Source organism: Gasterosteus aculeatus, chromosome Y, assembly GCF_964276395.1.
Source record: "Gasterosteus aculeatus chromosome Y, fGasAcu3.hap1.1, whole genome shotgun sequence".
NCBI lineage: Eukaryota > Metazoa > Chordata > Actinopteri > Perciformes > Gasterosteidae > Gasterosteus > Gasterosteus aculeatus.
Window position 1 is genome coordinate 17639037 of NC_135709.1, and position 20525 is coordinate 17659561.

Consider the following 20525-nt stretch of genomic DNA (forward strand, 5'->3'; position numbering starts at 1 on the left):
TTCTTTGTTGGTACAATTTCCTTTTATGTTAATGGTGCCAGTTCTAAAGAAAGCTGCATGTTTGTTACAAATTTTACACTATAATTTGTTGTATTATAAGAAAATTACTGAGCCCAGAGAAAATAAATATACATTTTACCTGAGAGACTTTGTAATTATTACAAGAATATGCGACACCCCTATTGGTCCCCACCATGTAGTTTCAGAGCCCGTACGCTGGTCTTGGACCTGCAGCCGGTCACGTCTCTCTCGCTCTTCCGATCCGGACTTTGAGCGACCTCACCTGCCACCTCTACAAGACATCTACGGAGGAAGAGTGGGCCTGAGAAGTGTCTATCCAACCAGCCTCAGCATTCCTTATAGTCATTACCCGAGTTCCTGGCATGGAGGGAGAACTTTCATAACAGAATTGGAAGCTCCACTTTGATTGAAGAAGAAATTTGAATGAGGCTTCCACTGAACCGCTAATAAATTGGAGAATAGTTGGTGTTTAATAGACTTTATAATACAAGGAAAAAGGTTTCATACACACAACTTTTATTTAATATTGTTTAAAAAACATATAAAACATTAACAAGTTTAATGAGATAAGGCTTAAACATCAGGATTTTTGTTACATCATATATATTTACGAGTGTTCTGTTCTCTACCTCTATAAAAAGTGCTTTAATTATGAAACGAAGATGAAGGAGAGTAAAAACTGTCTTAAACCGTTCCAGTGCCAACGTTCGTGCAGCGCGCACCGTTAATTGCTCTGGCAGGACGACGCAGAGCTTTTGCTGTCCGTCTCCGAGTCCGTCTCCTCCTCGCCGCCGCTGTTGATGATGGCCGCCTTTTGACCTCCTGGTCTGGATTTGGATGTTTCCATTGCACCTGGAGGCTCTGGAGCTCCTCTGCTCGGAGAAGCAGTCTGTCCACTCACCGACAAGCTGCCACCGAGCGGAGGGATGATCTGCAGAAAGGGAAATAATTGCAAAGTCAAAAAGGTTTTTAAAAAGGTTTGTCTTAACTGTCCATTGTGACTCTGATACTGACATTGGATGGCGACGCTACGTCACTGGACTACTCGCCCGTATCTGTATTCAACACAACCTTTTTTTCTTTTTAATCAAAATGTAACCCACCGGTGTTTCCTCAGTCCTCATCAGCTGCTCAATCTCCTCGTTCCAGCCAAGCATCGTAGTAAACCTGCGCACCGTGTCCTCCAGGTCGCCGAGCTCCATGTGGTCTCCTCTCCGCAGCGGGACCTTCTGGAAGGGACCCACGGCGTGTCGGTTCAGGAGGAGACGCGGCACAGTGGAGCGCACCGTGTTCACCAGGCTCGCAAATGGCTCAATCTGAAACGGTTATATTTTGTAAAGCTGTTTCTGAGCTCGGGGGGGGGGGGGCGGTTTATGTGCTCACTAGATAGATATTAGAACATGTTAACCTGTAAAGAGGTGCCCATAATCATTAGCAGGTCTGCTTTGGGGAAGTCTTTAGTGTGGAGGAAATACTTTTGAGGGAGGTCCTCTCCGAAAAACACAACGTCAGGTTTGACTGTTGCAGCACAGAATGTACATATGGGGACGTTGTCGTTCATTATGGCCCGCTGCAAAAAAAACAAAACGAAAGACACGAAAGCGTTAGTCTGCCGCGGAATGCAGCGAATTACTGTATTCGGCTTGAACTCAGACGTGCCTTGGCCTCGTCGGCAGGGAACGCCGTGTAGCACAGGTGGCAGGCGGCTGTGGCGAAACTACCGTGAGCTTCCACCAGTTTGTCCTCCGGGAGGCCGCAGACTGAACACAGTGGTTCGACAGGACAAGACTTAGAGCAAACCAGCAGAAATAGAAGCGACTAGCATGAGCAGGGCAGCGAGCATTCAGTGGGCTCCTGCCGTCATTATTTCTGGTTGCTTACATGCAGTACTTTGTGTTGTTTTGGATGTGCTTTTACTTGGTACTTCCATTAGCCCCGCGGGTCCTGTTCCCACTCACGTTTCTCCAGCCCGTCGATGTTCTGGGTGTACATCCGCAGAAGCAGCCCTTTGTTGTGAAGCATGCGGACAAAGTAGTGTATGTAGTTCGGTCGGTGGCTGCCGGGATAGAGTGCCTTGGCCAGGGAGAAGAAAGGCTGCGGGTCGTTGGAGAAGTAATCAATGTTGAAAATGGCTTCTGGGTTAGGGATGTTGTACTTCTCCAAGTTGGCGTAAAGGCCCGTTCCCGGGGTTCTGAAAATGTGGAAATAGCGGCGTCATGGTAAAGCTCTTACTGCAGCCCGCGAAAAGTGTCTTTCTCATACCCGTTGGTTATGTATAGCATTAAAGAAATACTTAGTTTATAGGAGGCTGTAGAGAACAAGCCCCACAGACACCAACCTGAAGTCAGGGATGCCGCTAGCTGTGCTGATTCCCGCTCCGGCCACCACCACCACGTTCCTACAGCAGCCGAGCTTCACCAGCCGAGCGACCGAGGCCAGACCACCGAGGGACGAGGACTTGGCCGCCGGCGCGGACGGACTGCTGCATCCAGATCCCGACCCGGAGGAGTGATCGCCACTCCTGCACACGTCTCCGTCACTGGAGGGCGGTAAAACGAAAAAAAAGACACAAGACGTCTTGATCCCATGTGTGGTCAGTCCCCGACATAATCAGTTTATATCAAAATAGTTGATATATAAACCAGATAATCCCCCCACACAAGATTTGTTTTTCAAAAACTACACATTTACACAAACTACCACATTTGTGGGTATTTATAAGTATACACATGTACTAAATAATGTGTGTCTGTTATTTAGTTTTGTGGCTACTTTGTCTCATTTATGTTTTAATATGTGCTTTGCTGTATTCTTATCTAATCCTGATCATTTAGAGAAAATGAAGTAAGAGTTTCTGCAGTATGTTACGTTACCTTGTAGGTAAACAGTCCAGTCTGCTCACACTCATCTGACTGAGGTCCTGGGCCAAAGCAGAGTGTGTCTGCTTCCTTCGCTGCTTCGCATGGGGACCAGGCCCGTCGTCCTGGGCCTCTGCCGGGTCTGTGCGCCTGGCCTGGGAGCTGGACCCGCGGGTCATCCTGTTGACCGAAGACTGGGGGGCTTTTTTATCCCGGCTGGCCTTGGACCTGTTCATCCCGACACCTGCTGATAAAAACAGAAAACGTATAATATTTTAAAAGGTAAATTAAACATTCCTCTGTGAGCTCCTCTGTGTTATTAGCACAGAAATGATAAACACAAGATTTTAGCATTTTGAGATTTACGCCCCCCCCCCCTCCCGCCCACACACACACACAATCACTCCACTAGATTAGATATTGTACTGTTTTCAATGGTTTGCTTTAAATCCCCCCATCAGCAGTGTCCCATATTTAAAGCTGTTTCACTGAAATCATCCTTTTCTCTTCACTCCCTTTGCAGAGAGGAGCTGACATGTTTTAAAACTGTCAACAGTTGAACAAAAGCTAATGGCGGCAATATATCTCGCAACCCCCCCCCCTCCCCCTGCTTCTCAGAAGCTATGCTAATACAGCTCACAGCTGTGGCAGCTTTACTGCTCCGGGACAGTGGAGGGGAGAGCCGAGGGGTGGGGAGTTTAAAAGAGCGGTGGAACAGGAGGTGAAAGGGAACCGTAGATTGACTGTGTGTCAACAAACCCAGCTGGGTGAGAAAAGAGGATGCCCCCTCAAACCCAGGGGAGAGGGGGGTGGGGGGGCAGAGATAAATGATACAGAGGCGGGATTCAATAAAGATGGAACAGAGGAGGAGGAGGAGGAGGAGGGGGGGCAGGGGGGGGCTTCAAACAACTTCCAGGAGGAATGAGTGCGAGTGATCCGGCCGAGGCGGTGAACAAAAGAGCCACGACCCGTAAAACACGGCCGCTTCAGGGGGGCAGCCGGGAGATCAGACGAGCTTTTCTCCAGAAGCGCCTCGTCGTGAGCGGAGACGGGTCACCGGAGGCTTAGGGGGCAGAGTAGAAATAGCAGGCGTTGGGACAGTGTGGTCTTAAAGATTCCCTTTAATTGCTCCAACATATGAAGAAAATGTGTCACCACGGAGTAAAGGTTGGCGTCCAACAACAGTCGAGCCGTCGAACAGTCATAAACATTCTCCGGGCTGCTTTTTATTTCTGCCACTCAATCTTCTTTCACTTTGCCTCTTTAAAAGCTGAAAACCCCCACGTGACTTCTGTTTTGCCCTCCCTGCACATCCTAAAGAACCATTAAACCAGCGGGGTGAGGGTCTCTGCTTTTGTCTGGACACCTCTTAAAAAAAGAAGAAAAAAAGAAAAGAGGCTGCCGAGTACTGGCGATAAATCACCGGCCCAGTTATTAAGGTCTCACACACATGCTGAAAAAGTCATGCACACAAATCACCAACATGACCTGGAACAACTCTTACAGGTGTATGCTGGATTCACCGAACCGAAAGGGGCAAATGGGAAATAACAGGACAAACCTAAATGCCATATTAAACTAAACCACATTAAAACGTTTTTACGAGTTCAAACTGGTTTTCAGTGTGTTAACCGTCCACTTCTTTTATCTGACAAAAGTCTACATGTGATACTATTATTGTTCTTTAATGACAAATACATCCTTGTAGGAATGACAAAAGGCTTAAATAGGATTTGAGCGCCCCCCCCCATCCCTTCCCCTTTATTCAGCCTTTCACACTGCTTGGTCGCGCTGCTCTACCCAGTTGAAAAGATGAGCGTGTCCCAGTGCCGGACCACCAGGAGTGTAGCTGCTCATATGGGGGTTACAGTTATCTCATTAGGAAAGTTCTACAACACTGGGATGACCTCAGTGCTCTCCATTAGCACACCAGAAAGTCAGGCTGGTGGATGATCCCTTCACACCCCGAGAGGCTGCAGACAAACACCCGCGAAGCGCCGACGGGGAAAAGTTGGTGTAGAAACAACTGAAATCGAAACAGGAGCTTCTCGCTGACATTTAAGGCTCAGCACAACTTCATTTCCATTAAAACGCTCGAGGTAACATCTAGTTGTTTTGTCTGTTAATTACCACTTGGTCATTTCACATTTTTGCTTTGAAAGAATTAAAAATAAAACAGTATTTTTCATAAATTGTTTTACTTGTTTTCTGTGGATTAATTAAATCAACCTGTTTTTGTTAACACATGAAAACAACAACAGCAACAACCATGATATCAACAATACATCCACAGGACTGCTTGTTGGTAAATAAAACCAAATTAAGAATTCTCAAATTTTAAAAAAGATTTTAAAATCGCTGCATACTTTGGTTTAAGTGAAATGACAGATTTCCTTTCAGTTAAATCCTCATTTAACACTCCACCTACAGTGGAATTGAGGACACAGCATACTTTCCCCCCCTCCTCCTCCAATGACACAGGCAAGAGGCAGCCTGGTCGCCATGGGAATCTCTTCATAGTCTGAGAGGCAGCAGCTCGATGTCGCCCTTCCCCACCTGCTCGCTAATGACATATCACTCCGTGTAGCATCTTTGTTGGGCTCTAAATTGACACAAAGCAGGGAGTCCTAATTTGTGTTAGTATATTGTTTGCTCACAAAAAGCGGAAGGTGGGGGGGCGGAGAGCCAATTCTGCTCAGTGGGTTGATGGTTAACTAATGTCTCTTCCTGTCCCGTTAGGAGACCATCACAGCCCAATAACTGAAAATAAACAGTGAAAGCACACGGTCACCGCAAAGTTAATTTAAGTCCTTTAGGCCGTCTTTTTTTTATTAGGAATTCATCTGCTGATTAGTTTTTGGACTAATCAAGGTATTGCTTAGCCTTAAGAATGTCAAATGTTGCTTGTTTTGTAAAGCACAATGAGTCACTTTAAAAGGATAAAAGCCGCAAATAAAAAATATTTCAAATTCTGTCTCGGTAGATACCTTTAACCAAAAACTGGATACTAAAAAAAGTTGGATTTTAGTTAATTTATTCATGGATAGAATGGGCCTTTAACTGTTGAGGGCCATTACCTCCCCTGTAAGCAAATCTTGTTTTTGACAACATTGTTTCTTAACTATATGTGAAGAAATCTAGTTTTCGAGAAACACTTTTGGGTGAGTGGTGCTAAAAGAAATGACATCAGTTGACTTGCAGACAGACTCGGGTCTTCTGGATGATTTACTAAAAGTGAGGTTACATTGGCACCTGCTGGAAGCTAAATCTCATTACACTTGTAAACCATCGACCCATTTTTTTCCCTTTCGTGGTAATTGTAACGGACCAACTTTTATTAACGCTTTGACCCATTGATTCAAGAAGCTTGACCTCTGGGCTTCTGGTGAGGTCGGAACAACCTGCAGTTGAACGAGCCCTACAACTGTGCAGATGACAGTGGACTTGGGGAGGAGCCAGGAACCTGGCGGGGCCTCCGACGTGGACGCCATCAGGAAGAAGGCCCAGCAGAGGTTGAACCTCCCTCGAGAGCTGCTGCTCCAGTTCTACTCGCCAGTGTCCAGTCTGCTCCACGCTCCTCCATCACGATGTGGTTTTGTTGGGCCGCTAACAAAGACAGGAACAGACTACGACAACAATTGGCTCCAGCTATCCCGTCATCCTGGACCTGTACACCCCTAGAGCCAGAAAACATCACTGCAGACCCTTCACACCCTGGACGCCACATGTTCAGACTCCTCCCTTCCACACGTACTGCACCATCACCTCTATCTGCACCTTCACCTCAATTCCACTGTTGTTGTTGTTGTATAGGTCCAATTTATTTTGTCTCTCACATGCATGTCACACACACACAATTGTAAAATGTTTGTACGGACCCTTTTTGTTGTTGTCTGTGTTTGATATTTTCTTGTTTATTCGTACACCTGTACATGTCGGTTGAAACCCAAAGTCAAATCCAGCCAATAAAGCTGATTCTGAACCTCATGTGCATTTGGGACACGAGTTACTGCTTCCATTTATCAAGAACCCTGCAGGCAGTGATTTGGACATAAGAAATACCTTTTCCAGAATAATAACTGCTTCCTGGTGTTGTTCCTTTAACAAGTGAATTGCCCTGTTTAGATGTCTTGTTGAAATGAATATGTTGCACTGTTGATTTGTCCTCAATGTATATGCCACACTAGTTCTTATGTCACAGATCCCACTGGTGCACATAGCAAATGTGATATTTGGGTCAGGCACATGGAAACTAAACACTTGGAATATTACAGCGCAACGAGGCTCAAAACTCAAAGTGAAACATGTGATACTGTTAAAATATGGTCCGATCATAATAATAAAAATAATCACGTGTAGGTACGCGAGAAAGGGGTTAATGTCGTTGTGATTAGATACCTGTCTCTGCAGACGGCGGAAGTTTTGCATGCGGCGCAGACAACGACGACAGACGGGCGACCTCGAGATGCTTCGCGGCCGAAAGGAAACTCGCTGCACTTGCTCGATCGCTAAATTCTTAGTCCCGTAACCGTCCAGCCGCCGCGGCCAGGTCAACATCTGATTCGGAGGAGATAAAGGTGTCCCGTTCTGCTCCAAACGCATGCACCTCATCTACGTGCTACCTACGCTGGCGGGCGGAGAGGAGGGAGCTGCCACTCTGTTCGTTTTTCCGCGTTTCCAAGAAGTCGTTGCGAATAGAGGCGGGAAACGAGAGGAGAAGCACCGCGGTGCTGAGTTTTCCCCGTAATATTCAAATGTGTTCATAGTAGACATTTTGACTTGTCGTAATTTCCGTATGCTTATGCTTTTTCTTATGCAGAATTCAAAGGGTTAATATATTTAAATATAGTGTGTTTGTTTCAATAATACATTCCGTGATTCAGTCGTATACATTCCCTCATAAAATGACATCTGAGATCTACATATCAAGATGGTATTGGCTTCTGTTCTGTTTCCTTATCGTAGACGATCTTTGAATCAGAGCCAGCGCGGAGGACCTACGTCATATCCGCTTTGAGGGAAGGATGTTGTTTTGGTGTTTTCGGTCAAGCGTCCTCTCCCGCCAAAGTAACGAACAGGGGCCTTGTTAAATGGCAAATGTTTATCTTATCTTTACTGCCATACTTTTTCACGGTTGTCCCAAATCATCACCAAAACATCTACACACAAAAAAAGACCACAGTTAAAGCCCCGCGTTAGTGCACGATCTTACTGAAGATGATGAGGCTATTATATTTTCAGACAATCCCAATTACACGGTGCTTAAATGCGCATGTGGTTCGGTAATGGCAGCCAGCGGCTGGAGCTCCGTCCCGCGGGTGGTGTGTAACGTTACGATACCTCCGTGTGCTTGTATGGGTGGAGACTGAGGTCCTCCCTCAACATATAATCAGACAACACGAGTACGCCGCCTAACCCCCCACTCCCCCCCAGCAGCGAACGTTACATATTATCACAGCACTATTGTTGTTTAGGGCAGAAGCTCTCGCGCATAATTCAGTTACGTTACGTCGGATCATAAAGTGAGGTGAGTGTTACGTTAAATCTGCTAACGTGTGTGTATATTGAGCGATGAGAGCCTTGTGGAACAAATAAATACCGAGTATCTTGCGAATTACTTTTTAAAGAAGACCATCAACCAGCAGTGTAACCGGGAAAGAAATGGAAATATGTTCACGTCAATAAATGTCGATCCAGTGACGGTGGGGGAAGCGTTAAAGCGCCGTTTGTGACGTGTCTCGGCTAACGTTAGTTAAATTGTACCAACACGCTGATTTCGGTCACTAAAGGCTGAACAACCACAACGTGGGCTGTTAAATACAAGTCTAACCCTTTCTAGCGTGTGACATTGTTTCTTAATCAGACAACCTTTAAGCAAATATCGCTTTTAACCGCCTCTGGTGTTGACGTTAGCTGACGTCGACGTCATTCTGCCACGAAGCCGATGCCGTCGGTTCGCTAACGTGACGTAGCACTCGTTTTACACGCGAGCTAACGGTCGCGCATGCAAGCTGCCAGATATGCATGGTGACAAATAATGCTCGATATGGTGTAAATTGCAACAGTCCGATGACTATACTACAGTGACTAGTATCTATAGATACTAGCGAACCGACGGCATCGGCTTCGTGGCAGAATGACCAGAGGCGGTTAAAAGCGATATTTGCTTAAAGGTTATCTGATTAAGAAACAATTTCACATGCTAGAAAGGGTTAGACTTGTATTTAACAGCCCACGTTGTGGTTGTTCACCCTTTAGTGGCCGTAATCAGCGCCGGCCCCGAGTATAGTATAGACTCTATACTATACTCGGGGCCGGCGCTGACCATTTGGGTGCCCTAAGCACAAATGCTTGGTGGTGCCCCCCCCCCCAACCAAAGAACCAACCAACCACCACCACCATCAAAGGAATAACAACCATTTAGAATTGCTTAGTTCGGTTTTCTTTACTCCCCAAATAACTTCTAAACATAAATAATTTACATAAACAAACATGAAAAGAAATAAATTATATAAAAGATAAAATTATAAATACCAAATACCACCACATTTACTAAAAACACAGATTTGGAACTGAACATTGTAAACGCAGAAAGTATTCAAGTATATAACCGTGTAAGTAATACTGTGCACATTTCTTCAGTAAACAATATACATAAGTACAAATAATAATAATAAAGTGCAAATTTTAAAGTGCAAAAAACCCAAACAAATAATAACAATAATATAAAAAATAAGTACAAACTGCACAGTAGAATTTACTTTACCATATCTATAAAAGAGACCATTCTGCTATCCGATAGAACTATATTACAAACATTTTCACTACCATCAGTTGTCAAAGGCCCTACAGAGGCACACGCCTGCATTTCCTAGCTGAAAAATCAGCTACCAGGTCATCATATGACAGTTTCTGAGCCACGTCCCCATTGAGCCAGACCACTTAAACGTTCCTGCCCCATTGATGAGCGCAGGTACGTTTTGATTAGTTTGAGCTTTGAAAAGCTTCACTCAGCAGAGGCAACTGTGACAGGGAGAGTCAGTGCAATACGAAGAGCAATCCACAGATTGGGATATACCTCTTGAAGCCGATTGTTATGCAGAAATGTCAGCATTTCCAAGGCAGATGTCTGTGGTGAAAGCTGAGGAAGGTTGATGATTTCCTGCATCATCTCAGGTCCATCAATGTCAGCCAGTCCCTTATCCGTCAGTGTCTTGTGTACTTCCTTGCAGTGTTTCTTCGAGTCCTCCTTGGACATTCCGTTCACTTTGCTGAAGTCATGTAATGTAATGTAAGTCAAGCAGCACTCCATATTTTTTGACCTGATTCATGGTCTCAAGCCTCTCCTGTAGTGACATGATAGCAGAGTCCACAACACAATTGAAAAATGTGACTTCAAGCTTTTTAAGGGCATCATTGAGGGGCTCATCAGCAGCTTTGTATGCAAAGAGCCTTTTTGTGCTCCTGAGCCTTTTCTCCTTGAGCTCTGGTTCAATATTCAGGGCCTCACAGAGTTCCTTGGCAGTTGACACAGCCTCATCAAACCCAGGTTGTCTGTATTTGGAGTCTAATTGCTAACGGTAACAGAAACGATAACGGTAACATAAATGATAACAAAAACGTAAATGATAACATAAAAAAGAAATGATAACAAAAATGGTAACGGTAACAGAAACTCGCGGACGAGTACCGAATACGGCCCACCGGCGATCCGTGCGGACATTATGAGCGCGAGTATATGTGGCCAGCCGGCCGCCCGTTGACCGCTAGCAACGGTCCTCACAAGAAAAAAGTTTGGGGACTCCTGATTTAAAACATTGTCTTACCTGAGAGCAACGCGCGAGCATCATCCCGCTGTCTCTTCTTTTTTCTTTTTTCCGCCCCCGACTCTTGATGCCTTTCCGAAGCCATTTCAAAGCTGTCTGCCACATTTAAGATTAGAGGCATAATCGAACAAACCACTGGGAGGTGGGGGGCCGCACAGGAGGTTCCCCTTTTTCTCCACTAATTTGGTCTAGGCCTATTACTTTTGTATTGCTTTTGCATATTATCATGCTTTAGACATATTTTATTTGTTATTTATACTAGTAGCCTACTGTGATGATTTTTCTCGTCCCAGATTTTTTGATGCCCCCCCAGGCACTTGGTGCCCTACGCGCAGTGCGTGATGTGCTTGTGCGGAGCGCCGGCACTTATACTATACTATACTACGGACTATACTATACTATACTCTTGGTTGTCGGTTGTGTTACGTTTAGATATTGCTGTGTCGTGTGTGTTGAATCTGTTGCTCTTCTGTGTGGCAGACCGTGAACAGGTCTGACTTGTTTTTAGGATCAGCAGCACACCCAAAGCAAGCTCCTGTCGTTGTCCCTACACACCCTCATCCCGAGATATTTACTTTAAAGAAAAGCTTTTTCTTTTTGGAATGAAGGGTTTTAGTGGCACATAACTAGAGCGTGTGGTCGTGTCCTACAAGGAATTAGTAAACTCAGAAATATATACAACAACAAGCACATCTCTATCAGGGGAAAGATCATAACTGACACAAAGATGCCACAAGGAAAACTGTTGAATGTTACACAGAACTTTTTTCCCTATAGTTTTGCATACCTCTGTTGGTGACTGTGTGGTTTATTCTTGCAGAGAGATGAGCGAGATGCCCGAGGACATGCCTGCATACCTCAATGATGAGCCAGTATCTACAGGTATACGTTTAGTTGTTGCAGTCCAACTTTCTGTTTATTGCCCCAAATGTGTTCAACGGTTTACAAATCCTGTCAGTAGAAGAACGAGGGGAGGAGTCATGTGGAAGAACAGTTTTGTGGCATTATCTGTTTCTGCAGTAATCCTCTTCAGGTAAACCTAAAATGTGCAGATTCAATAGGTTAGTATTTTTATGAGGTAGAGCTGGTTCTCTTTTTTTTAACAAAGACCATTTAACTGCAAATGTTATGCTCTTTGGCAATTTATCTATCAATATAGAAAAGAATCATCTCGTGCACAACCAATTATTAACCGTCATTGGACTCTAAAGGTAAAGGCATGTGAAGCTACAATATGTTTGGAGTCGGGCTGAATTGTATCAGTTATTTTGTCCAAAGAATATTAGTCAGCACCTATTTTCATACGACACCAGCAAGTGAAATGTGAATAATAGTTTTCACAGCCCTTGTTTGGAGCAGTTCTGTCCTGTCCCTGGATCTTAAAATGTTGCTTTTCTCAAACCAGACGACAACGAAAACAAGGATTATACTCTGGCGCAGCCGGGCATGTTCGGCAGGTTGGCGGGGGGCTTGTACGGTGCCACCAAGGGAGCTTTAGGGGCGACCGTGGGCGGCGTGACGTGGATAGGAGGAAAGAGTCTGGACCTCACCAAGACCACGGTGTGCTCGGTAGCCGCTCTGCCCGGGATCGGAGTGGGTCTGGTCAAAGGAGGAGTGTGTGCGGTAGCCGGGGGAGTGACTGCTGTGGGCTCTGCGGTGGTCAGCAAAGTTCCCATAGGAGGAGGCAAAAAGAAGGACAAGTCCGACTGACGAGGAGGAGGAAGAGGAAGAGGAGGAGAGTGAACGCACACAGCCGCGGCGCCACGGCTCGCACTGTGAGCAGGAAAAGAGCAGCACAGGACTCAAACGTTTGCTCTACACATTTTTTGGTAACGGGAGTTTGGTAACTTGCAAAGACTCTCCTGCTTTTTATTAAAGAAAACACGCTATTATCACCAGTGCCTGAAATTGTCAAATAAAATGTCCATGTTTCAGTTTTGATAAAAAGTGACGACCCTGATTTATCCGTTGTACTTTACGCCAAAGTTAACTTTGGCACCAGAAGAGAGAGGCTCCTAAACAGTATAAAATTACTTTAATTTGACTTGAAAGACAATTCTTCATCATTGGTGATCCGACACACTGACCGAGGTGTTTCACTTTCAACTCCCATGGATTAGAAAATGTGTCCATGGGAACTTAAGTTTGTGTTCAGTTAATCGCTTCTGTTCAGCTCGCACAAATGGACAAAGCTGTGATCTTTGAGGTTGAGTCCAGTTCAATATCTAAACCACCTGCTGACCGTTTGATGTTTTTACTGGTGAACTTGGTGATGTGAAAAATAATTTGCCCCTGATTAGTTTGCTTATTTTGTAACGCATAAATTATTGATATAAAACTAATTTTAATTTTAGACAAAGATACCAGAGTCAATACAAATGTCATTTTTAGGTTGGTTTTGATGCCTAAAGTCATCATTTAAAACATGCAATTTGTATTTATTTGGGTTATCATTGTTTAATATTACAATTAGTTTGATCACCTGAAACATTTAACTATGACAAATATAGAAAAACAATAAGAACCAGGAAAAAAGGGTGAATGCTTTTTCACTGTATGTGACAGGTTCAGTTTTCTCGGAATATTGCCTTTTTGTAGTTATTGTGTCACCTGGGTGAAAGTGACTCATACTTTTGATACAGCATCTGATTTCTTACAATGAATATTGTGTCAGTTTCAGAATATTGAGTATTTTGATAGCAATTAAAATTCCAGTTCAATTCCAGTCCAGACTATGAATACTATTTTATACATGACATATATTTTGAATATTTTGATAGTTACTGTGCCATGTTCGTTGTATTGTATGTTCAAATCAAACAATGTTAACATCTATATTTTAGACACAGATGCATCATACAGTCATAAATATATATTACAGTGTATCAAAGCATTACTTCTCAACCTGAACGTTGCCCAAATGCTTTGTGTTTCTTAGCCAATCTGAAGGCTGGAGTTTTGACTTTACGTTATTAATCTCAAGTGTCAACTGCATTTTAAGATGACAAACTTAGGTTCCATATTATTTAAAGGAAAAGGTACCTACCTTAAACTGTAAAATGCCATTAGTCCTGAATGCACTTTACAGAATTATGCTTTTGTTTAATCAGTGTTGCAGGATGTTTGAAAGTTTGTTGAACAATCTGAATTTTTGGAAACATGGCAATATTGCAAAAATGTTTAAATAAAACATGGTGGACGTTGTATACGTGTTGTGTCAGATCAGTCACAAAGCATTATATTTATACTTTTTTCTTGTTTCTTTTTCTTTTACTGTAGAGAGCAACTGTTTTTGCTTTAATTCTTCCACTCTAGACAAAATTGAGATGGGGATTTCTTTAAAACCTTTGGATAATCTCAGTTCAGGAATATTTATTTTACCCACAAAAGATTCATTACATTTTGAGTCAAATTAAAACGTGTTATAATAATGTGCTACACTCAATGTACTTTGTATTTATTTTAAATAATGGAGTATAGCTAAATGCAATTAAAACGTCTTGTCCCTGTTCAAGTAAATCTGTCCACTACTGGTTGGTTTTCCCAACAATTTTGTGAGAAGTAAAGACATGTTTTGTCTTCTAACATTCTTTTCCATTCATTATAATGATTTAGCCCTTCAAATGAAAGCTTCTAACATCTTTGGAGCAAAATTGTTTTTAAGTTTTCTTCAACAGTGCTTTCAAACAGTGACCAGGATGAATACGTATATCAGCATCAGTAACATGACAGTGTGGTAGATTAGTCAACAGGGGGAGCACTGGGGTCTGAAATAAAGAAAATTAATAGTTATACATAACTTTAATTTATGTTGGTCTTGTGTCTGACTAGGTTTTTGGTATTTCAGGCGAACTTACAACAACGGAGCTATTTCATCTTGAGAGCTCACAAATCCACTTCTGTCTTAGCCATCCGAATCAGAACATGGGTCGGGCACCTCCAAACATCTGAAATAAGTGTCAAATGTTTGACTTTGGAATAGACATCTGAGAAGTCTAATTAGAAACTAACTAAAATTATATATTTTAATGGGCTATTGTTTAGGAATCAGGAAACATGTATTGGCATAATAGTTCCAGACATACAAGGAATTTGACTTGGTAGTTGGTGCGTAACAGCAGAAAGTACGACAATGGACGACAAGACAACAGTGCACGAGGAATAAAATAAAATGTAATGCTATGCATTGGTATTATAAGGCTATGGGTTAGTTTAAAAATAAAGGAATACAAGTTAAAGTTAAAAATATTTAGAAGTTAAAAATAAAGTGCACCAACAAGCAGAAGAGAAAGAAAGTGACCGGCTCTGTTGATGAGTCCGACAGCCGAGGGGAAGAAACTGTTTGTGTGGCGGGAGGTTTTCTTCCTGCCAGATGGAAGGGGCTCAAAAGGTTTGTGTCCCGGGTGAGAGTGGTCTGCTACAATCTTTCTTGCCCGCCTCAGAGTCCTGGAGGCAAACAAATCCTGGAGGGACGGCAGATTGCAGCCGATCACCCTCTCTGCAGAGTGGATGACACGCCGGTGATGGAGGAGCAGAGGATGGACTCCATGATGGCCGTGTAGAAGTGGACCATCATCGTCTTTGGCAGGTTGAATTTCTTCAGCTGCCTCAGGAAGAACAACCTCTGCTGAGCCTTCTTGATGATGGAGCTGATGTTCAGCTCCCACTTGAGGTCCTGGGTGATGATGGAGCCCAGGAAACGGAAGGAATCCACAATAGTGACGGGGGAGTCACACAGGGTGATGGGGGAGGGTGGGGCTCTGTTCCTCCTGAAATCCACAACCATCTCCACTGTCTTTAGAGCGTTGAGCTCCAGGTTGTTCTGGCGTCAGTGGATCTTACACACTCCCCAAGTGCATTTTAAACTCTCTCTGTCTCTTAGTGGGATGCTTGTCTTACTTTTTGAAGTTATTATCTGCACAGCGTTTTGGTTCTGAAAGGCGAATCGTTTTCTGCGTATTTTTCCCTCACGCGCCCTTTCCACTCAGCCTACGTCCTTCTCTCTCTCTCTCTCTCTCTCTCTCTCTCTCTCTCTCTCTCTCTCTCTCTCTCTCTCTCTCTCTCTCTCTCCTCTGCTCGGCCCGCCGGCCCCATCGCTCTCTCGTTCCTCGTATCTCTGTGTCTATGCATGTCTCTGGGTCGTTGCCATCGCCCCGTGGTTCTGGCTTGTTAGTGCTGTCTCTGAGCAGATCAAGCTCAGCAAGGACACGCCAGAGGATGACGGAGGAGGAGGAGGATGCACAGTGTTTTCATATGGCTCACATAGATGTCTTCACCACGCTGTCAACAAGGCTCGGAGGCGTCCAAAGACGGAACTGGAGGAGCAGCGTCGCCGCCCTGGAGTCATGTCATGCCACGATTACTTATTTTGTTCTACGACGTGACTGGATTTTTGTGTGAAAATAATCCATACTCCCCAATTACTTATTTTGAATCTCCTTTACAAAGAAAAACATCTCTGACACTCACAGGTGGAAGGAGTATGAAAAAAAAGTTCTTCATGCGGTCGTAACTTGAGTTGAGAACAGGCAGTTCACACACAACAGATCAGTTATGTCATCAAGACTTAAGGCTGAGAAATATGCCAAAAGAAATATTCATCAAACTCTTCACATATCTGAAAAGAAATATTCAGTCACGATTCATCAGATCAGATCATCAAGACGAAGTGTCTGTTCTTGCAGCTCTGTGTAGTCACACCTCTCTTCAACACTGTTGTCTGAGCACATCCAACGTTCTTGACTCACAGTATTTGCAGGCATTGCACTCGGCTACTGCAGCAAACATGTCCATCTATGAGTAGTTCTAGATGACTTTAGACTTTGTGGAAGATAATGTGTTGTTTAGCCAGTATAAAAGGTTCTAGCTGGTAAATTTAGTAAATAAGTGAATCATCTGAAATACTCACATTGTATTGTTGTTGTCAACTGAACAATGCATCTTCTGTAATGTATTTTAAAAGAATTTTAGGGTAATTTTACATTATATCACAGTATTTTAGGTAATTAAATCTCTTATGGCCTTATAGTATAGTAAGCGGGGGTAATAGTCAATATTTGACACGAAAAGCTCATTCGGTAACATTACAGTTTGCATCACCAGACGCAATGCTGGCATAAATGTCCCAGGATGCAATACATTCATAACACAGTTGGGGAAAGCTCTGTAACATCAATAACAATACTGGTGGAATGATGCAAGAAAGTATTCACAACATATCAAAGCCAATATCTTTTAATACAAAATGTGTCTACAATATTTTTAGGGATCAATTTCATTCTCCCTGCAGCACACTTTTGTAATATTTTTGCATTCATTAAAATATACATTATGTCATATTCAAATATTCTACTTAATGATTTCAGCCAAATTCTTGAGTTTACAGTGCTGTTTACTGCGCATTCAGCTCCACCGGTCCAACGGACACCACGACCTTCGGATCAGCCCTCTCCTGGTCCGCAGCCTGGACGTCTCTCTTACCCTTTCTGTGGCATGCTGGTTCGCAAGAGGAGCCCGGTCTCGCAAGGCACACAGCTGTACTGCAGTGAATGTATACCTGAACAAGTAAAACCATGTAAGCAGAGCAATACAAAAATATTTTGTCACAGCAGTTTATCGTCAGTAAATCAAACCATTACCTGTTCAGTCAGAGCCTTCTTTGATTTGGGCTCCACGAAGGTAAAAAAGAAACGTCTGTAGTGACTGAACACGCCCGTAACAGAAGAGGGAGTGACGGGCACCAGTGAGGACAAGTAGCGATCATCTGTGTACGGACACCTGGATGAAAAGAAAAAGCCAACATAACTCATCCATTACTACTTTTAAAGAACGTAATCCCATGCTTTCATGACATTCATCTCTCCATCACTAATCCCACTGAGTAAATTCTGATGAAATGATGTTGCTATAAACAAGAGAGTTTTAATTTGGTGTTCAAGTTACTCGTTAACCAGAATGTCCCACTGGGGCAAACTGTGAGGATTGGGGGTTGTGGTTGTCCAACAACGTCCAAGAGTCAGGACAAGGTTTGGATCCGTCTTTTCAAGGAGTTCAACTTCCACGTACACAGGTTCCCTCAGTATTTTAGTCACAGGATAGTCAGCATCCGAATAGAAAAATGTATAGGCCGCATCCACTGTGAAAGCAGGGACCAGTAAGTATACCAGACATCTATAAACACAGCAGCACAGTGCCGGGCAGACATTCACTTACCCTCATTGCAACCCTTTGTAGAGCATTGTCCATTAGCCAACCTCAGGGCTACTCTGATTGGTCCAAAAGCGGTAACTGGTAGGGGAGGGTCTCTAAGGGGTAATATTTCTACAACCAAAGTTTCAACAGAGGTACCGATGTACCTAGCCTGGAAGAGCAATCTGAAAAGGGAAAATTGTCATAAACTGCTCGGTCAGATCTGTTATTACAAAATCACTTCAAATGAGAATCACTTACTGAAAGTGACTGTCTCTGGTAATGACTCCACGAGGCCCAAGTTCAACTTCGTATGCGGAGGTCATTCTGTTCTCATAGATTATAACACCAGGTTCTTCCTACAAAAGGTAAAAGAAAACGTCGTTGTGGGATAAAAATAGGCTTAAGCCACATTTAACGTTTTCTTGACGGGTTGAAAAGATGAGAAAATCAAGGTCTTACCGTAACAACGGTGCCACAGGCGTTAACAGGGAAATTATAGATGACAAAGGCTGAATTAGAGTCCACATATTTACAGTTTGGCCCATCTCCCAAAAGCGAGATTGATTCGAGGTCAATGCTTGGCAGAGTGGCATCTCTGGCCACAACGACAATGAACTGTCCGTCCTTGGTGCACTGAACGGTGACTGGTGGCACAGAAACAAGCATTGACAGGTTAAAGATGCAGAAAACCTTCTTTACATATTATTACGTTCTATTGAATGACATTCTTTTAAAAAAACTCACCTGCTTTTCCATAGAAGCACTGACTGCCGTCAAAGCAGCAGTTTATGGCTCCACATCCAGTAGCGGAGATGCCAGGAAGTCCACATGGGACTCTCACGTTTTTATCCACGTCACAACTCTGGACAGGCTTCACATTTGGATCGAGAATCTGTGTCTGTGTTGTCTGTGGTGTTTTAGTGCCCTGTTCCTGATCATATTTTGGGTAAAATGGACCTTGATGTTGATGATGTTGATGAGGAGGCCAGATTGGTGGATATGGATGTGGAGGAGGTGGAGGAGGTGGAGGAATCGTTGGATCTTCAGGAGGCGGGTTTGGTCGATGTGGTGGATGAGGAGGCCATGGGTATCCCTTTGGATGAGGATGTGGAGACCAATTTGGGATTTGAGCATTTACCACGGTCCATAGTACGCACCCTAGCACTGCTAGTGCCACAGAAGAGGTGGCCAGCTTTGCCATGGTTCAACAGCAGTTTGACCTGGATAATTCCCAAGTGTACTACTGATGTATATGCTGCTACATTTATATGTTAGTAGCCTGGAGGTTTTAAAAAAACTCCTCCCCTGAGGCAATTTACCACCAATTACAGCTTCCCATTTCTTTCTTTAGCCACTCAAAAGCCTCAGGGTTGTATTATGTCATGTTTTTGAAAGTGGGAGGATCGATGAGCCTTTTGGCAACTTTCCAAGATCAGACCCATGTGTTCACATCACTGTGTTGGATGACATTAAAGTATTTATTGACAGTTTAGACATTTGGGTCACAAAAACCTTTTTCAAAGGTCTCAGTGTCCAAATGTGTATTTTGCTAGTGCACATCTTTCCTCTACAACTGAGACTGTTAATAGGTTTACCTTTTGATTGTGAACACCTCATTTCAAACATAACCATGTTACAGTTTCCTGAACAGAGGAGCTTTAATCTACTGCAAGAAGAGCATTCACTGAAGGTTATTTCACATACATCTTTAAATCTAGGAAGGCTTTTACATTATATGATAACTAATCAATAGAGTTTACATACGTATTGTGGCTTGGGAACAGATGAAAAGGGGGATGATTTTTTATTACTTAGTTATAATAATTAAATTGTACAATAGCATATGGAAATAATTATTACTTAATGTCTTGTAAGGACTTGCAGCTACGTTGATCGACCTACTGAATGAATATGTTAACCAACCTCACACTTCCAATTTACAATGCAATTTCACTGATATCAATACCATGGTACTTTATCGGTTAATATGTGCATACCTCATTGTGTCGTAGTCTACTGATTTATCAAACTAGATTTTTGTCAGTTCAGAGCATGTGATGGGAATATATTTTCCTTTTGCTACCAAATTATAATGCTGGAAATTACTTGATGGTCATAAAGAAAAATCTATTTTCTCCAATCCGTGAGCTAGTATCCATATATGTGAAAAATATCAACCTTAGCTTTTCTCAACTTGACACAATGTTAATGTTAACATTGCATAACATTAATGTTAATGCAACAATCTAGAAATTGCACTATAGGATAAAAGAAAAAAACAAAATAATGTGGTTAGTTGATAATGTGCTCCACCTTGGCATTTAGCTAAGTTACTGACTAATAAAGAACCAGCTTAATTGACTGTTAATAGCCCAACATGAAACACTGTGAGACGTAGCATACTCCCTCCAACGAAATCATGCATTCCGTCTGATCAAAGTTTCAGACAGGATTCAGTTTGTCTTTGTTACTGCTGGAGTTCAATAGTTATTAGCAACCATTGCAAGCAGTACAAATACAACTTCAAAAAGGTTACCAACTCTATAAACAAGTCTACCTATGTAAGCTTGTTGGGGCAGCTCTGTATTACTGTTCAGACAGAACTGTAGATGTGGTTGATGAAATTGCA

The 20525-nt window shown here is 43.1% G+C and overlaps 3 protein-coding genes across 4 annotated transcripts; 1 reads left to right on the top strand and 2 right to left on the bottom strand.

Moving 5' to 3' along the window:
* Positions 1 to 516: 516 nt before the first annotated feature.
* On the bottom strand, positions 517 to 7588 carry LOC120812723 (NAD-dependent protein deacetylase sirtuin-3-like). 2 transcript variants are annotated; one of them, XM_040168890.2, is made up of 8 exons: positions 7278 to 7588; positions 2895 to 3126; positions 2360 to 2560; positions 1980 to 2212; positions 1681 to 1781; positions 1430 to 1591; positions 1125 to 1337; positions 517 to 952 (listed from the first exon to the last, which is right to left on the bottom strand). In XM_040168890.2, exons 2-8 carry the CDS (start codon positions 3113 to 3115, stop codon positions 746 to 748), a joined length of 1338 nt encoding a protein of 445 aa, XP_040024824.1. In that variant the 5' UTR covers positions 3116 to 3126; positions 7278 to 7588; the 3' UTR covers positions 517 to 745. The 2 variants fall into 2 exon arrangements, with proteins under 2 accessions (XP_040024824.1, XP_040024825.1); XM_040168891.2 differs by having other exon boundaries at positions 2895 to 3123; positions 7278 to 7521.
* A 313-nt stretch (positions 7589 to 7901) lies between these two features.
* LOC120812724 (transmembrane protein 263-like) lies at positions 7902 to 13909 on the top strand. Its single transcript, XM_040168892.2, has 3 exons — positions 7902 to 8406; positions 11526 to 11587; positions 12111 to 13909. Exons 2-3 carry the CDS (start codon positions 11530 to 11532, stop codon positions 12413 to 12415), a joined length of 363 nt encoding a protein of 120 aa, XP_040024826.2. The 5' UTR covers positions 7902 to 8406; positions 11526 to 11529; the 3' UTR covers positions 12416 to 13909.
* A 3014-nt stretch (positions 13910 to 16923) lies between these two features.
* LOC144391095 (zona pellucida sperm-binding protein 4-like) lies at positions 16924 to 19157 on the bottom strand. Its single transcript, XM_078097648.1, has 7 exons — positions 18641 to 19157; positions 18356 to 18540; positions 18155 to 18252; positions 17918 to 18078; positions 17648 to 17840; positions 17344 to 17482; positions 16924 to 17261 (listed from the first exon to the last, which is right to left on the bottom strand). Exons 1-7 carry the CDS (start codon positions 19095 to 19097, stop codon positions 17097 to 17099), a joined length of 1398 nt encoding a protein of 465 aa, XP_077953774.1. The 5' UTR covers positions 19098 to 19157; the 3' UTR covers positions 16924 to 17096.
* Between the last annotated feature and the right edge of the window lie 1368 nt (positions 19158 to 20525).

What these genes read in the sequence shown, in the direction of transcription:
- LOC120812723 (XM_040168890.2), bottom strand. Translation starts at nt 3,115, where the DNA reads ATGAACAGGTCCAAGGCCAGCCGGGATAAAAAAGCCCCCCAGTCTTCG. An exon ending in CTGGACTGTTTACCTACAAG is followed by an intron (nt 2,561 to 2,894) that starts GTAACGTAACAT and finishes ACCGCCCTCCAG; the next exon opens with TGACGGAGACGTGTGCAGGA. An exon ending in TCCCTGCCGACGAGGCCAAG is followed by an intron (nt 1,592 to 1,680) that starts GCACGTCTGAGT and finishes TTTTTTTTGCAG; the next exon opens with CGGGCCATAATGAACGACAA.
- LOC120812724 (XM_040168892.2), top strand. Translation starts at nt 11,530, where the DNA reads ATGAGCGAGATGCCCGAGGACATGCCTGCATACCTCAATGATGAGCCA. An exon ending in TGATGAGCCAGTATCTACAG is followed by an intron (nt 11,588 to 12,110) that starts GTATACGTTTAG and finishes TTCTCAAACCAG; the next exon opens with ACGACAACGAAAACAAGGAT.
- LOC144391095 (XM_078097648.1), bottom strand. Translation starts at nt 19,097, where the DNA reads ATGGCAAAGCTGGCCACCTCTTCTGTGGCACTAGCAGTGCTAGGGTGC. An exon ending in GTGCTTCTATGGAAAAGCAG is followed by an intron (nt 18,541 to 18,640) that starts GTGAGTTTTTTT and finishes CTGTGCCACCAG; the next exon opens with TCACCGTTCAGTGCACCAAG. An exon ending in AGAAGGCTCTGACTGAACAG is followed by an intron (nt 17,262 to 17,343) that starts GTAATGGTTTGA and finishes TTACTTGTTCAG; the next exon opens with GTATACATTCACTGCAGTAC.